Here is an 18,523-nt window from a genome sequence, read left to right as displayed (position 1 = left end):
TGTGGGCTGCAGCAGATAGGGAGGTCTCCCTGCCGTAGCTGCTGCCGCAGCTGTACAGACTGGGCATGTGGACCCGGTACAGATTTTCATGGTTTTGTCTTCCTCCGGTGCTCAAGGACTCATCTTCACTCTCCTCGTCACTGCTGAAAACAGATACATATATTTTACTCTTTTAAACATCACCACCAGAGGGAACCTTTGTCCTAATTCTCTAATGATAAAAGCAGCACAGCAGCATAGTCACGTTTTCCATTTATTTCCTTCTTCACGATTTTTAATTCAATTGTATTTCTAAAGGTCTGGAAACGAGATGAATCCTCTGCTGTTTGGTGTGAAGAAGACAATATTTCATCTGACATTAATAGAACTGTAGTGAGTGGGTGAAGGAGGGATGTAAAAATCAATTTGTGGAATTGGTTGAAAAAAACCAAAACAATTTCCAAACAATAATAAACTCGCATGAACTTAGGATTTATTGGTAAAACTGAAGTCCCAATACAATACATGACTAGAGAGATAAACGAGACGAGACTGGTAAAACGGAGATTGTCTCCCTCTAGCGTTGATGACACTCACAGGCGACTTCCTGCATTTCTATCGCATGAGGTCATTGCTGGATGGCATTTAGTCCAGTTGACTGACCATTTAGACTCGTGTGTACAGTGCGAGCCTTTCAGCCACCAGTGGAATTGTTTGCACATCAACTCTCCACTAACCATACATATTAATGAATTTTACAACAGACTACAACCAGCACATAAATATGTTTAGACAAAACAGCTTAGTTTAATGTGATAAATTATTAATAAAATAAATGTAAGACACCAGAGGAAGTCCTTAAGCCTCACTCTGATAAGCAGCTTCATTGACGTGGAGCCAAATCTGACCATGTTGCAGTCTGCTCAGGCTCTAATGGACGTCATTCAGCTCATCAGCTTACGAATCAGTTTTCATACACTGAACAGATAAAAATATTTAAAATATATAAAGAAGGGGAGAGAATAACATACTTAAAGCAGCTATTAAACTGTACAACAGAACAAACCCTCAAAAGACAAACGTTACACGTTGGCTTAATGATGACAGCCACACCCCCAGATTTGCCCGCAGGAAGGATAAAGTGTCACGCGATAGCTTAATAACCTGAAAAAAAAAACATCTAAAAAAAATATATATAAGGAAGTGTGGGGCTGCCAGATAAGGCCATCTTTCTAGCCTAACAGAATAACAACAAATACTTTTCCTTATTTTTTAATCGAACCCAAGTTCCTTTTTCTATTCCCTTTCCTATATTACAGTATTACAGAAATTTAATTAACATTACTCCCAAAAACCACAATTTAGCTTCTACTAGTTTCACCCCTGGTCTCCACTGTAGTTAAAAGAAACAATTGATGCATTTCATTTAGTCTCTGTAAGGAAATTCTTACAACACTATGTTATTTAACGCTGTACTTTCCTTTGCGGTTTTCATTCTTCTTGATTTATTTGCTGCTTTCTTAGCCATTATTTGCTAGTCTTCTCATCTCTATACAGCATGAAGATGGTTTCCTAGGCTTTCTTGAATTGGTGTATATATACAGGTTCATATCGGAATCGGAAATTAGGTGTTTGGACAATATCGGAATGTATATCGGCGAAAAAGTTAATATCGGACATCCCTAATTACTGTAGTAAATACAGTATTCATGGTAGTCACAAAAGAGTATTTGCAGGATCAATTTTGTATTCACTAATATGAATGGCAATAGATCGAACCAATCACAGATTTGCTTTCTTTACAGTCATTCACTAAACATGCATTGCTAATAAAAAGGAGGGGGGGAAAAAAATCACCGCGCTTTCATCCCTCAGACAATGACTAAAAGAGAATCATGGTGACTCAACACAAGCTGGCGTGGAAACAACAGGAAGTAATCTATTTCGGAACACAGCAGGGGCGTCCTGCAGTTGTCCCGGTAAACACAGCTGGTCTATGAGCAGGAAACATATCAGTAGATCTGAGTTCACGGCTCTTCAGACTAATTTTTTTATTCACAAACGTCAGAATAAATACCAGAATATTAGGGTGGCTGTCTTACCTCTTCCCGCGCCAGGTGTGAGGAACGCTGCAAACAATCGAGCTGAACATGAGAGCAGTGACGAAGGAGAAAAGGACCAGGTATATGACGCCCTCCAGTCCATCGTAGCACAGTCCGGTCATGGCCTGGACGTAGTCCTGCAAATGGTCATAAATATATTTCAACATTAGCAACAGGAGTTGATCGTTTCCTCCGCAAATTCCTCATAAACTAATCCAGGTCTTTGAGGCGTAAGGGCTTTTGTTCTTTAGAATGCTACGGTGTATTTGTTGGGAAGATAATGGTAGACAGTTGGTGGTCTTACAGTTGGTAAGGGGTATAGGGAAGTTTGCTTTACTTTAAACAGTGGTTCCCAAAGTGAGGGGTGGGCAAACAATAAGTCAATTGTAGAAAGGCAAACAATAGTCCCGTCTACAAAAGAGGGGGGCACTGCTGAGAAGTACTGACTTGAAACAAGCTGGCCTCACTTGACCAAAGAAGATGGAATCTTTTTTATACCCAAACTCAAAGCTTGAACATTTGAGTTTTAATGGTATTACTATATTGTGTAACCAGTTGTCAAGAAATGGGGTGTGAAGAAAAAAACAGAAAAGAAATCAAAAAAACCACAAACGAGTAAGAAAAAGGGAGGGCTGCTCCTTTTCAATTTCAGCATGTGGATTTCCTAGGTCTTTAAAATTCATCCCCTTGTGATTTAAAGTAGGTCAAAGAAATGAGCTCACAGTTGGAAGACAGCTCACTTTTCGTTAGATTTTTTTGGATGGAGAGCCGTGGTGATCATTATCACGGCTGAGGATCTCCATTTTCAATTTACAGCACAGCAGAAATGCATTTCATATTCCGCTTGGGTCGGTCTCATTTCCAAGAAGGAAGACTTTGCGGGATAGAAGAGCAGAGAAACGAGCAAGAAGAAAAGGGCGAACACATGAGACGAGTGGTGGGGTAAAAAAAAAAAGCTTTGCACTTAAATTAGGAAGCCTAAAGGAAAAAGGAAAAACCATCTAAAGCCAAGTGAAAGAGAAGCACTAACTGTTCAGCTGGCTTCATAAATACCACCCCCCACCCCCTTTCCTGCATCAGCTGGGACGAGGGCTCACGCACCGGATGCCAACTGTTATTTAGGAAGACAGGTGTACTCAGCAACATGAGCAGATAAAACAAGTTGACTCATACGATGCTTCAACAACAAAAGTTGTCATAACAGATCAATCCTCAGGTCCTCATTCCACCAGACATGCGGCATCCACCCACGCTTCACCTACTGTTCTTCATCTCACTGCTCACCATGTGAAGGCTGCGACAGTCGACCAGAGCGGTAAGCTGGTGCAGGCTGATCTCTGTGGTGTTAAGGACACCCTGGATCTCCTCCAAACTCCCCTGGAAATAAAATGTTGAGAACAAAATCCGTTGGCTGAGACTTAAACTTTTGACAAGAATAAAAAAAAATATGAGCCTCAAGTCATTTTTATATGTACTTTAAACTCAACTTATTTTTTGTAAGCAAACGTTTTAGCATACGGTAACTTTTTTATTTCCCCCCAAAAATTTCTGAGCTTATGTTTTACAGAAAGAGTCTGACTTGTTTTGCAAAAGTTTGATCAACACTCAGAGGCTTTGTTGCCAAATAAAAGTGTTTAAATACAATCAACGGTTACATAACTCTGGTGTACGTACAATATATTGTATTACAGGACTCCACAGACGATACAATTTCAACACAAAGCCTTTCTCTTTAATCCTGTTGTGCGACCGTTAAAGAATTAAAAGTTTCGGACGGACAAAGGTTTTCACAAGTTCAGCACATTTCGTGCCAGTGTCTGTGCTCTACGTCAGCTCCCATTTGTGCCTCTGTCAATAAAGTGTTTTGGAAAGACAAGTAATGCACCGGGCCAGTGAAAACCTAATGCAGCTAAAAAGAAATAATGGACGTCCCAGGTGGGTTGTCATCAGATATTTGTATGGACGGGTGAACCAAACTTCTCTGCAGGTGAGTTGCTTCGTCCCATTTACTGACACATTCATCACAATTGTTACAATAGTACAGGACAGCACATGGCCCCGGGGGGAGAGGAATGAGGAAACACAAAACCATGAAATGTCATTACATGCCAGTTTTTTTTTTTTTTTTTTTGCAAAGAGCGAAACAAAAACATACCTTAGTCTGTGCGTACTCTCTGGCGGCAGAGCGCAGCAACTCAGACACATCATCCTGCATCTCTACTAGAGCTTTGTGACCGGCCGAAAGTTTCTGAAAGGAGGAGTCAGAACTTTAACGGCACATTTCATGTCTTCATTTTTAATGTCGTCTAAGATCCTTTTTTTTTTTTTTTTTTATGGTTGCTGCAGATTTAATGGATGAATCCTGGCAATTTAAAGATGTAAGCTGAAACCCCGGAGGTTCTTTGTCTGCACCACGACCCGGACCCAAGCAGCACTCAAAAGATGTGATTTATTCATGCAGCATGGACCATGAAATGCATGTGTTCCATTAAAGTGAGCTAAAGTGTCACTCCAAGTTCATATCAACATCAGTAGCATCTGAGCAGCATATCATTAGAAACAGGTGGGTGCCATAAACACCGAGAAACAGAAAAGGCTACCCTGGAGATTAAGGAGGAAAAAAGGTAATAGAACCAGGAACAAATCTTTCTTTTTTACAACAAAATTCTAAATATCTTTCAGCAAAATAAGCAACCAACCTGCTGGAAAGGGTTTGTTTTTTCCGCACTGCAACTGAGGTAATACTGCAGGATATCTGTGAGTCCGAAAGAGAAAAACAAAACAGATGAATGAACTTCTGTGTAACACACTCACTCACCGCATGTTGTGTCATGATAATGACCTTTTTGACCATAGAATATCTTAAAGATTGATCAGACAGAAAGACAGACAAACAGATATATATTTCATTGATCCCGGCATGTGAAACATATACTGTTACAAAGATATATTTCATTGATCCCAGCATGTGAAACATATACTGTTACAAAGAGAAGCAGCAAAGAGCGACTCGTTGGAGACTTAAACCGGCAAGTGTTTTTGTGGATGTGTATTGAGAAGGAAACATATTAGCATTATTAACCCAATCGCCATTAAACATCACTCTAGTCCACTCAATCCAGTAATTTACCCCTTAACTACTTCTTCTTAAAAGCCACAGAGAAGAATATATATATATGTATTAGGTAACGACTGGATTCACATTCATTAACAGACTTGTTTTTTGCTTCCTTTAATCTGATGCCGAATGCTCATTGCTCTAAACAAAAGCGCTGTAAATCAGGGGGTTATTAGAGTCGGTAAAAACCTGATCTCTAATATTGTGTATTTTGTCTTTTGTAAACACTCTTGTTTCCTTGTATTTGGTGTCACACTTCACCGTGCATTCCCTTCCCCTGGGTGTCTGCTTTCTTTTCCTTTGCTCCGCAATGACACACCGAAGGGACATTTCCCTTTCCTCCCTCTGTCTTGTTTATTTGCTGCAGCCATTAAAAGCCTTGCCTGCTGCATTTACTGTGCACATGCTGAGCGTATTCTGAACTCCAAAGGGGAAATGATCTGACTTATTATCACACCTATTTATTTGCTGTTGCCAAAACACATCAGCAGCTACAGAAAAACTAGAAAAACACAGCCTGTATGAAAGCCTATGGTAAAACTTTGTTCAAATTACAAACAGTCCAACATATTGAATCAAGCCACTGGATTCAGGGTTTTAACATTATTCTAATAGCCACTTTCAAAACCTCCAGATCACAGCAGTCTCCATCAGTGGGAGTCAGTGATACGTGAACATGTGACAAATATGCCACAGTTACATTCACTCGGTGGTAATGTAATGCACACGGGGACAGAAATTGCTGTGTGCGGAGCCTTCCCACACGGTTGAAAATGAGTCAGATTTCCGGCGCAGATTTTCAGTGGAGAAAAGTGCAGCATAAAAGGGAAGATGAATCGTCTGCTTTTGACTGAAATAAACTTAAATTTGAGACAGGCGGCAGCACGGTCTCACCGGTGCTTTGGTCATAACAAGGCCTGCGTGTTGGACAAAGATTCTCTGAAAGCAATAATCAGTAAAAAAATAAAATAAAAGGAAAACAGCAAAACAACCACAGTTCCTGTCCTTGGATAGTCACATAAAACAAGGTTTTCTTTTCTTTGATTGTTACTAAGTATCGGCTTCACATGCTAACAAGTTCACACTCAGGAGAGAGACCTGGCTTGTAGTTTAATGTTTAATTGTAGCCGTTTTAAATGTTCATGTAGGGGATCTTCACATTTCAAATGGTAAGGTCTTGTTTTATAAATATATACATAAAGTATGTATATGTATATATATATTTATTCTGAGCATAGTTCAGCTTCATAAGCAGCTGAAAAATAAAGTCAACAGAGAATAAGTTGTTGCTAACACACCACAGGATCCATCAGGAAAACACTGACGGCCGATGCTTCATGTGTTTAGCACGCTCCATATTTGAGCAGTGGAGAGGAGTGAAGACAAACAGTGTTTTTCTAAGGCAGAAGCGTTTTGTTTTTTCTTTTTCCATTAACTACAGGAGGAGGCAGGAAACGTAATGTCTCTAATCCTCTCCTCAGCCTCTCTTATCTCTCTCGCACACTCGGCTTCACACAGGAACCCGAGGCACAATATTTTCCTCTGCGCCCGTCCCGGCCTGGGACAGATTGGGCAATTATTGGAACGAGACACTACAGAGAGGCTCCTGTTAGGTTTAAAAGGGTGGCCCGTCACCCTCTGAACCCGGCCGCAGTAAATTTTCAGGGCTTTTTAATGAGCTAATGGACGAGACTAAAGCTCCTCCGTGTGTCCTCTTACTGCTTCACCATAAAACAGGACTTCTGTCTGAGCGACTGCGATCGCAACACGCACTTAGCATGTTATTCATACCTTGATTGATGACTCCATACTGATCAATCACCTTTGTGATGTACGTTTCAGGGGCAACGCAGAAGTCACTCGTGGCCTAGGAAAACAAAGAAGAGGGACGGGACAGTTTGAAAGACGTTTTTATACGAATGAATAAAGTTAATGCTGCCACAGCCGGCGTTTTAATTATTTCACTCGAGTAATGGATGCGTTAATAAAATTAGACAGAATATACTATATATGTAAAATAGGTTGAAAAATTGATTTCAACATAATTTCATTGGATAATTGACCAAACAAAAATGCCAGTTTAACGTCAGTCAGATCTAATTTTGGTTGTTATATTCACAATGATTATCAAAAATGTTCTACACCCAGACCCAAAACTTCATACTGAAGTTTTTCTTTCATTTTTCATTCCTATCACAGGACAGATTGTATCTCCCTTCACTAAATTCCCAATTCTGCAATCAATATTTGCCCTACTGTGTTACGCACACACCGGAATGAGGCAGCTTCACCTGGGAAACAGCACCGTGCTCGACTGGAGATGCTTACCACAGAGACGGCCAGTTCCAGCCCGAGGGAGACCCAGCTAATAATCAGAGCCAGCACACCGAACAAGCAAACCCTGGAGAGAGAGAGAGAGAGAGAGAGAGTGGAGACATGCACGTGATCGTGTTTCATCTTCAATGGTTTTCACCCATCAACAATCAAATACACAATACAGAAACATAATCTGGTGTTCTCTGGATTATATTTAATATGCAAAATAGGAAGAGAACGCAGGATGGAGTTGCTTAAAGTCATTTATGCTGAATTTAAGAGGAAGTGGAAAAACATGTGTCATGCAGTTGGTATGTGGAGTTGAATGAAATAATGACAGGAAGGAGGTGTGAAAGGTAAATGATTATTATTATTATTATACCAAATACCACTGAGGGCAGACTACTGCTGTGGTGACTCTTCACGAGGTGATGATGATTCGTGGCAATGTCAGAGCAAACAAATAAAAACAAACATGCAAACAAGGGCAAACCTACTGCAGAGCAGCCATCATCGAATCACTCTTAAATTCACAATGCGATGTCGACGGTTAATGAAATGTGACTGAGGTCTAATGACAGGGGATGTTCTGATGAGTCGTAATGTTGCTGTTGGTTGGCGGGGGGCTAAAGAGCTGAAATCATTTTCCCAGGGCTGAGTCATATTCCTCTTAAGTGCTGCCGTGCAGCCGTGATCTTGTAATGAGACTCACCCTATAAGTGTTCCTTTGGAGTTGCGAATGAGGCCAAACAGCACCAGAAGGCAGATGAGGATGTCAAACAGAAGCAGGCCGATGTATCCCAGCCACCTTGGAGGACAATTGACAAATTAATGACACATGGCTGAGAACAGCACAGCAACATGTTCACTTTTTTTATAGGCTTGTTCTGTTTCCAACGCCAAAACTTTGCAGTTACCTACGTAGAAACCGGTTTGAACCTTGAAGGAAACTGCATATCCTGTCAATTCGTGCAAAGTCAGAACAACCTCAAAGGGCCATAGCAGAGACAGGATATTCTGCTTCACCTCAGATTAACTTTCCACCTTGCAACGTGACCTAAAGTTAAAGATGCACAACGCTGCTGAGAGTGTTTGAGGGTCTGTGAATTATTTAAGAGCCTCTTCCTGCAGAGAGTCTGCTGTTGTTTGTTTTTACTACAGACCAGGATCTGTCCCCCACAGACCGTTAACAAGGATAAAACAAGATGTAAAAAAAAAATAAATACAAGCCAGGTTTCTGTGGCAAACAATACTCGCAGGCAGACAAAATAACTGCATATTAAAAACAGATATACGAGTCACTGAGATATAGCAAAAAGCTAGATGATTACACAGTGAAAATGCCAAGAAATGAGGAATTATAGGTTATCCAGGAGTTACCAGAAGATTATCTCTATTTTTGTAAAAGAAATGCTAAAATAATGAGGATGTTGTTCAGGATACCAAATACAGGAAATCTTAGCTGTCTTCAAATGACCACTGGTTGTTAGAAATATCATAATTAACTTGAGCAAAATGTATTTATCTACAAACATGTGAAAGTTGAGCGCTAAAATAGATGAGGCTAGGTCAGAAATATATTTAGCAAAAGCTCAGTATATTAAAAAAGTAACCACAGAGATAGAATTAGGTTTCCTTAAATACTCATATTCAAACAGCATTGGAAATGTTATAATATCAACAAAGGTGATGTAATCAAAAAGGTAACTGAATACTACTGCAGAAATAAGAAATAAAAAGACCCAAAATAAACTTAGCCAAATAATTGCTGTGCAAATGATCGAAAATTAACCCTTTTTAAAATAGTGTTTGTGCTGCAGACGAACCTGAACCAGTCATACAGCTCAATAGTGACAGCCAGTTCTTCCAGGGAGACGATGGGGTTTTCCCAAAAGGGAATCTTGACCATCTGTCTGATCAGCTCCTCCAGCTGGCCTTGTAGCTTTTGGGTGATGGACAGGTAGTCTGCTTGCCCTGCATACTGGCTCTCAAGCTGCTGCAGATTGTCGTCTACTGTGTGGTTCAGTGAGAATGCACTGTCATATATCTGGAATCACCAAAAAGATGAAAGAGTTGATGCTTAAACTCAGGGAGTAAAAACCAGTGGAATCAGTGCTTAGCTTTATTGACAAAAGCAGGACGGCTCATTCACGGCAGAACTGTTAAATATTTATCAAGTTGGTTTAGTTTGTGCTTTCGGTCTCACCAGCTTCTGCACTCCGGTGACTGTGCGGTTAGCGTGGCGCAGGGAATATGTGAGCCGATTCACTCCGTCACACGTCTCGCCGTTTCCATAGAAACCCACAGCAATGCCAGCGCTGGAGGGAGGGAGGAAAGACAGGGGTAGAGAGGAGGAATGATTAGCTAAAAAGGACACAGACAGGAGACGGAGATGGAGCAAGAGTGAGGGGGACATCGAGTTAGTGGGAAGGGCGTGTGAACTCTCAGTTAACCCTATCGTCTCAGACCTCAGTCAACGGACCCCTTTGAGCTGAAGCAGAAAGACTCTATAGAGAACCATGGAAACACAGAGGAATGGGGAGCAATGTCTCAAAACCCCGTGACTGACAAAGGCTCTAGTGAGGAAGAAGACGGGCTCTGATCTGCATAGACAGGCCTCAGGTTGCAGGAAAACCATTTCCCGCTAGTTTCGTTGACTTCACTACAAGGCAACAAGTTATTTTTAGAGAAGCTTGGATCATTTCAAAGGCAAATTTATCAGAAAAAAAATTACATTTAAGCTCAATTTTAGCTACTTTTGTGCTAATGTATAGTTGTCCTCTGGGTAATACAGCTGACCATAGGTTTATGACTGTTGTTTTAAGCTTTTGGCTAATTTTAGGCTTACCTCTAGTTACAATTTGGACACCAGTAGCATTCTTTAAAAGCTACTGGTGCTTTATTTTTAGCTTACCTTTAGCTCGTTTGCTAATTTTTAGTCAATTCTAGGCTAAATTATTGTTTTGTTCAGGATACTTTTGGCATGGGAGGAGAGGTACGTTTCCCCTAACATTTTCCTTTTTTTTTAGCAAACCATTATCTCATAATTCTATGTACTTTGTTTGTCTTTTGCAGCCAGACATGGAAAACAAAAGACTGTAAATGTTCCACTCTGATTCAGTAAACCTCATATAATACAAAAGCACTAAAAAAAAAAACAGATGTTAATTACTTCCGTCATTCCCCTGAAGCTGGATTTTATTAGCAAAATCTATTAAATGGAGATAAAAGAGCAACTGGAATTTACACTTTTTTTTACTGCAGTGCTGATAAACTCTTCTCTCTCTCTGGTGTGAAATGAATAGAGGCAGTATCACAGCAGAAATGAACCGCTTCACTAAAATGCATCTGTGAATTTCTTAGTTTATAGCGTGGAAAACAATAATCAGAGCACTTAAAAAACAGCAAATAAAATATCTATTTAAAAGGGTACAAATTCAAATTCCGTTTTCCACTCAAAACACATTTGCGAGTGGGCTCAAAGCACGGCATAGACACAGTGTTTGTGATGCAGTTCTTGTACTCATCTGGTCCCCAAGCTCTTTGTGCTCGCCTGAATTGCCCGTGATGGCTCTCTAGTGGCCCATCGACAGGAAGAGGAAAAACAGGAAACAAATGCCGTATTCAGGGATCAAGAGCGTGGCCAGATGGTACAGTTCTCATAATGGCCAAAATAAAACCAACAAGTTTAACTCCTCTATTGTTCTCTTAAATAACCACCATCGAGACCAAGTGTTTAATACAGCACAGACTCTTCACGTAGGAAGAGTTTGTCTCCAACACCTACTTATCGTTATGTGATTGTTTTGAACAAGAAATCTTCTCTACTGTAAAACTCCATCTAGGATCCAATTTTTCAACCGTTGGAACTTTGGGCCAAGTTTGTGCCAGAACAGTACATTAATACTTAAGTTCTAATAAGTGTGAAATTGCATTTATGAATATTATTAGCACTGCTATTGTTACACAATTCAACTTCAGAGGGATCTTCAATTGCAACCAAACCATATATTTCATCAGCCTATCTGGAGACAAAGAGGAAAAGAAAACATTGATGCCAATGAGTTACCACAGTCCTCCAGTCGATATTATTCCCTCTATAGCAGCTGCACGCTCACTCCAACACTGCTTTAGCCTTAACCAGACCTACAACACAAGCTTCTGCTTTTCGGAGGGATGCTTAACTGTTCGCCTAAGCATACTTTGAAATCACGACTTCTAGAGAAACTGCAACAAACATCTCACCAACAGTTTTTCTCACTTACTGTGTTGGCAAAAGCGAAATGTGAATTCTCACTATTTTTTTTGGCACAAGGCTTTAGCTACCAGCACCGTATTTTCCAGAAATACATCGCATTTACATTTTTGTTTTATTTTCTCTGTAGTCATTTTGATCAGTTTGTTGTAACTATCTTTTTCAACTTGTTATGATTTTTTCGATTCTGCCATGAACCTGCCTGATGTTCTAAGCTGAAGTTTTTTTTATTTTTTTTATTTTTTTCTCAAAGCCTACTCGGAATAAGTGGTCTCTTTGCGTGGACTCAGCAACCCTATGTTTGGACATTCCAAAACGTTTGATGACTTCACACGAGTGTGCTCCTCCACGGCTACTCACCTGCAGACAAGTGTTGCAATAATGACACACCAGGCCGTGCAGCAGCAGTCAGCGTTGGACTGCTCCACGTTTTTGTTCCGCCGGCAACACAGCCAAATGGAGTAGAAGAGAAGAAACAGGAGGTCCAGGGCCAGACAGGCGAGCGCCACACCTCCGATTAACAGGATGGACTGATGGACACGGAAAATGGTTTATGGAAATATCATGTCAATATCACTCACATGTCAATAACACTGGGCTTAATGGACTTTTTAAGCCTTTCCCAGAGGCTCATCAAAGTATGCTTTGAGACCCACGTCCAAAAACCTAGGCCTCATATGCTGATCTTCGGGATTTTCACAATGTTGGACTTGAATTTTTCTGCCATGTGTGCAACAAAGAAATTACAGTTGTATCCAAAATAAAAAAAATAAGGTTTTCCCCCATAACAGACACTTTAGTAATACATGCACTACATTCAAGAGACACTATCCCTGAGGACTTCTGTGATGAAGAACAAAAAAAAAATCAGTGTGTGAAGAACATAAAGTCTGTTCATTTGAGAAACATAAGCACAGAGATGATTGCAGACTTGCAATGAAACATAGCGTTCTTTCAAATGAGAGACAATCTCAAAATGATGAGTGGAGAAAATGGGGCAATAAAGACAACATGAACGATTCTGGAATAACAGACTGGTAATAACATCAATTTCATTATCACGGTCTGCCAGAACAAACTTTTCCAAAGCTCACGGAAAAATAATCAGCGACATTGGCCTCTGAGCCATCAGTAGCACTTTCCATTTACTTTACACCAGGAATTCCCAGTCCAGAATTTGTGCTTTCAATGCAGGTTGTACAGAGAAATAATGTCGTTTGCAGAGATAAATAAAAAAAGGAGTTAATTTCAACCGAACTTCAATTACCATGAACACGGTGTCGATTTCACACGTTAAGACAAAATCAAACAATAAAGCACAAAGTGAGCTTTAACCATTAACCTCATTATTACTAAATAATAATTAACAAAATCCACATTGAGTTTTCCTGAAAAAGACCTGAACCTGAGTGTTCGACATAACGTTTGTCTGGGAAAAGTTTCTTTGACAAAAGTATTGCCATTAAGCAGACTATAAAATAGAAACTTGCAGATCACAGTGTCTATGAATGAACGGTACGTTGTTGTTTTAGCATAATGGCTTATACTAGGCTGCAGGATAATAACATTTTATGGACTCCTGAATATTCTGTTGGGAGCAACAGCATTACCATAGTAAAACTAATCTGGAGCCCTGAAAACCCCAGACAAACAGATCAACACAATCCCTGCACCATGCTGCCCTTAGTTCAACTAAACAGATCAAATTACGTTCGATTCACTGAAACATCTTCTCAGCAGTGTTGAATATGTTGCATCACATCCCTATTACTGTATGTGTGCATCAACGCCATGACACAGAGCCACAGCGAGCCCGGCTCTAGGCCCGGCCATCTGCATGTATCTTGCCTTCCCCTCCAGTCTGGATGAGAGCAGTGAATTGACAATGATTACCAGCTTGTCATCACAGTAGGCCAATAATTATAGTTTAGCGGGCCAGCTTAATTATGACCTCTTTTATGTCGTGCTTGTGGAGATAACTGTGTGAGGGAAGTGAGATAATGCGCTTTCACGTATGCAATGGTTACATGTTTTGTTTTGATAAATGTAGGCATTATTCTTTGTCCTGGATATTTGGATTTTAAACACCTTTATCTGGGTTTAGATGTTCTTCTATGTTTAACTAAGAAAAAGCCTGCAGATTTACCCTGTGTAAACAGAATAACATACAGTGTTTAGAGGAAATTGTGTAATTCTTTGCCTCTGGCCTTTAAACATGAAGACTAATACAAAATCTGAACACTAACCAAACAAATGCTGCAAACTCCGCTCTTAAAGAATAAATAAGCATTGGCTGTTTTTTATCCCAGTCTAATTTTCAGTTGATTTATTGTCCAGGTAATGCCATAAATCCTTGATGCTTGCTGCACTGGAAATGCATTGACTGTCCACTAAGAAACCATGATGTAACAGCAAACGTTAGTGACAAATGCAGGGATGAGTGTGAATCGCTGCTTATTTTGGAAAATGTAAACATCAGCACAGAAATGTGAGGCTATGACTATTATGCGTCTGAACCGCCTTTACAGTATATTGAAGAGGAATGTTTGTACAGTTCATGTAACATCATGACATCTGATCACGTCCACATCTGGAACCAGTCTCCTCTTACTTCTCTGAAACCGTGTTTCACTTCTCGTTTTTCTTAGTCACACTTCCACATCATAAGGGAGTTTTTTTTAATTATTTTTATTCCAGTTAACTGTTAAAACTTTAGTCAAAATCTCTTTTTAAGACAAACACTTTGACACCTATGCAACACAATGTAATGACAAAATATGTCAAACATTTAAAAGGGAATTTATACTGAAAATTGCAAATATATCCTGGGTAACTTCAACCATTTTTAGCCAGACTTGGCTTTTTGGATATGTTTTTCATTGAATCATTTTTTATGGCTTTAATTTTCATTTTTCAACAGGGTAAACAGTGGCATACATACAATTTTCATTTTCATTTTTTTATAACAGGGTAAACAGTGGCATACATACAATCTATCAGGATCAGCATCAGAATAAATATTTAAAGGGCTACGGACGTGGAGAAACGCATTGCAACATAAAACCCTCCAGCTCAACTTGACCTAAATCCGGGGAATCTCTCTTCGCATTAAACATGTGAACAAATGTTATGCTACCATCCCCCCGATCTTAGATGTTCACTTTGCAGTCGCCATAACATTTCACCAACATTAATCTGAGTACTTTAAGGTTTTACCTCGCACGATCTCACGGCATTATTATAATCACAGCAGAGGGAAATTGGGTTTGAGGTCATTAGGGTCATTTAAGGTGGCTTAGATTACACTACGCACAGCCAAAAGGCCGTGTCTGGAAAAGGTCAAGACTCGGAAATACCAGTCCCAACAGATGGTAACATGGCTCAAAAGGTGAAGAACAGGTGCAGACAGTCCACGGCTTATCCCTCCCTGAGGAAACTGACTAATTCACACAATCAGCATCAGAACATCCTCTCTTAAAAAGGATGGTGGACAACACGAACCAACAGATTTCTAGGCAAGAGGAGTATTTACGTACCTGTTGATAAGTCCAGTCTTCTGGTCTGAAATCACTGCTGGTCTGCTCAAATCTGAAGTTGAAATGAGGGGTTTTGTGCAACACATTCACCCACCATGGTGGAGAGAAGCTGACCACTGCGGCCATGGCAAGTTTATATTGGCGAGTTCCACTCAGCAAGACAAGATACTTGGAACAGGCATAGGGTCTGTCTCTATAAAGATGCAAAGAATCAAAAACAAATCAGTCGAGCAGTCGAGCAGCTGTTTTACATTGAGGCATTTAGAAATGGGAAAGAGCTGCGCAATTTCTGCTGAGATCAAAATGAGGAAGAAAAGGAACATGGTTTTATGTGTAAGACAGGCTTGACTCATACTGTAGTCTGAGAAAGTGTGTGGGTTAAAAAGAATTCTTTGCTAACACCACTTGACCAGGCAGATTACAGATAATAGAAGAGCATTAGTGACTCAAACAACCGTTGGTTACGCACATGGTAAACAGAAGACTGCCATATGTCGAATGTGCTTATTAAGAGCACAGAATATGATTAACATGATAAGATGTACAGATACATCTGGGGGTCATCATTCAAACTAACACCAAATAACGTGTAATGAATCAAAATCAACAACATTGAATAACAAAAATGTTCAAAAAGAGAAAATTAAACTGCAGTTGTCATGACATCATCACTTGAACCTTGAAAATGGTACTTGAAAATCCTCCCAGTTTTCACGCCCCACCTGTCATGTCCCATCCCATACCAGTGGGGCCCGCCCCACACTTTGAGAAGCACTGATTTAAGGTAAACAACTAGGTCTGCACAATGTGAAGTACTGAAAAATACAGCGTGTTTGAATTTCTCCTAAAGCTTTCTGTGTACTCTATTAGTTCAACAAACACTTTACAGGACGTCTTGACTTTCACCACTGGCACAGAGGCTGATGAAATAGGCTAGCTCTAAATCCTACAATCTGCAAATTCAGTCAACAAGAATGCAGTACTTGGCATGTGTATTGGTGCATCCCTAAATATAAGGCTCTGCTACAGTACACGCTGATGTTGCCCTGGGCAAGAAACTTCATCCTTGTGTGATTGGTAAAGACCGATAAGCAATGCAAAGTTCAAGGGTTCGACTAAAATTGTGCAAATTGAAGGAAGTTTGCAAATATGTGAAATGGGTGGTGGTTTATACGGCTACAGTAAAAAGCGCTAGATAAGCATTGGTTAATTAAGTATCAACATGCAACTGCATGGATAAACAAGAAACAATGAAGTAACGCTAAAGTCATAATACAGTATGCCTACAGTATTGCATTATACATTGATAACCAAGTTCGCAATTATGACAGTGACAACCGTTTCACTGCTCTGGCTCACTGTTGCGGGTAACAAACCTAACCTGCTTACATGACCTACGCTTAGCGGACCTGAAGCTTAGCTGGTTAGCTTGTTAACCAGTGAACTTAATGATGCACAGAGTTCTGACTCTAGCGCCAGTCCTATTGTAGTGTACACATGAACCATATCACTGCCACAATCTTTACTGTACTTTACTTAACAATAATATATCAAATTAACACGACGTTTAAACTTGTTATGGTTAAACATACCTGTGGTGTTAGCTCGCGTTAACACAGCTAACGTTAGCCGCTGTAGCCGCTGGTTACTTTAGTCCGCTAACAAAAAATAAATAAATAAAAACAGAAGTCTCTATTGTTCCTCTTGACATTCTTCTTCGCGGCTCCTAAACGTTACACCATGTTTACGTCCACACTAAGTCATTTGTCTCCTGTCTCCATGTCCCGCAGTCTCACCCTGACTGGCTCAACCTCATTATAGTTAAACCTCCATCCAGTTACTCGCAGAGTGAGACAGGAGACTAGAGCCAGTACACGGAGACTCTCTCACGACATTAACCCAGCTGGCAACGCGCCCGGCCCGGCCCGAACTCAGTTTACTGCGCCGGTACAAAAACAGCACAACAGCGACACACAGCGGTGACATTACTCCAAAAATGACAGGGTATTTGTTTATTGTTTAAGGCACGTGGCGTTGACTGGAGATATGGGACTGAATAGTAGATAATTAGTCAAGTAAATTATATAAATTAAAAAATAAAATAAAAATAAAAAGATAAACCAAAAATAAATTAGTTTTACACAGTAAACTGGCTAAAATAAGGGGAAAAATGAAATGCAGGGCCTTACATTAGAACATACAAAAAGATTTGCTTTTTAACATTTCTTGTGTGTATTTAAATTACCTTTTTAGTTTTGATCTTTATTTCTTTATTTTTTTTTATTTTTCTTAGCGCCTTTCTGTTTCCTGCCCTTAAAGTTCCCTAAAAGTTCATTCTTCAACATTCTTTGTGCAGAAATTAAGGCAGGGAAAGATGACAGCCAAGCTATCATCTCTGATGATGACAACCTGTTCTAACCCCTGCAGAACACCATCTCTGAACAGCTCCTTCAGCACCAGACTAAAACACCCAAAATGCCTGGAGGAGTGGTACCAAAGGTAGTTTCTCCCAGTTGCTGTCAGACTTTCAGACAGTACGACCAACATTTGCGTTAACAACAACAATTATTTGACTGATATTATTCACAGTTTTGTTTTCTATTATAGTAACTTGCAAAACTCAACACTATAAATGTAAGAAATAGCAGAGATGTTATCTGTATCACCCTAGCGCTGTTCTATGCTTTATTTCTTTTTACCCTCTACTGTGCTCTGCAGCTGCCGTTGTCTTATACCATGTCTTCATGTCAAGTCCTTAGAATCCTGATCACTCCCATTGAACATCTCTGCCACTTTCAGCTCAGCCACCTGTTGTTCAGACAAAGCCCATATCTCCAATCCGTAGAGCCCAACTTTCCCCCTTTCTCGCAGCTATTCTTTTAACAACTCTGACCTTCGTCTACATCCATTCACTCCTACTTGCAGGACTGTTACCCCAAGTACCTAAACGGATCCGCCTTCATTATTTCTATTCTTTGCAGCATCTCTTACCACCTGCCTCAGACATTGCATTCCGTCTTGCGTCTGTTGACCTTCACTCTGTCCTCTCTAGTGCTGCTCTCCACTTCCGGAAGTTCTTCTCCACTTGCTTCCCACTCCTATAGTCTGACCTGATGTGTAAACCTCTCCATCACAACCTACCTACCCTTGACTCCTGTTTTCCTTATACACCATGTTGCACCACCATCCTCTTTTATCTTAATTTTTTGATGCGATC

General features: G+C 40.1%; 1 protein-coding gene across 1 annotated transcript in view; it reads right to left on the bottom strand.

Moving 5' to 3' along the window:
- Positions 1-17,227, bottom strand: part of ttyh3a (tweety family member 3a) — a 24,173-nt gene extending 6,946 nt beyond the window's left edge. The window contains exons 1-13 of the mRNA XM_017040729.2: positions 16,899-17,227; positions 15,307-15,499; positions 12,131-12,300; positions 9,722-9,833; positions 9,342-9,562; positions 8,228-8,323; positions 7,528-7,600; positions 6,991-7,066; positions 4,781-4,836; positions 4,237-4,329; positions 3,366-3,458; positions 2,082-2,218; positions 18-143 (exon numbers count right to left, since the gene is read on the bottom strand). Coding sequence (XP_016896218.1) covers positions 18-143; positions 2,082-2,218; positions 3,366-3,458; positions 4,237-4,329; positions 4,781-4,836; positions 6,991-7,066; positions 7,528-7,600; positions 8,228-8,323; positions 9,342-9,562; positions 9,722-9,833; positions 12,131-12,300; positions 15,307-15,432 — 1,379 coding nt within the window. The 5' untranslated portion in view covers positions 15,433-15,499; positions 16,899-17,227. The remainder of the gene's footprint in view (positions 1-17; positions 144-2,081; positions 2,219-3,365; positions 3,459-4,236; positions 4,330-4,780; positions 4,837-6,990; positions 7,067-7,527; positions 7,601-8,227; positions 8,324-9,341; positions 9,563-9,721; positions 9,834-12,130; positions 12,301-15,306; positions 15,500-16,898) is intronic.
- Positions 17,228-18,523: the final 1,296 nt, after the last annotated feature.

Source organism: Cynoglossus semilaevis, chromosome 17 (genome assembly GCF_000523025.1).
Source record: "Cynoglossus semilaevis isolate Cse_v1.0 chromosome 17, Cse_v1.0, whole genome shotgun sequence".
Classification (NCBI taxonomy): domain Eukaryota; kingdom Metazoa; phylum Chordata; class Actinopteri; order Pleuronectiformes; family Cynoglossidae; genus Cynoglossus; species Cynoglossus semilaevis.
Note: the sequence above shows the minus strand (reverse complement) of the source record. Positions and strands in the feature narration are given on the sequence as shown.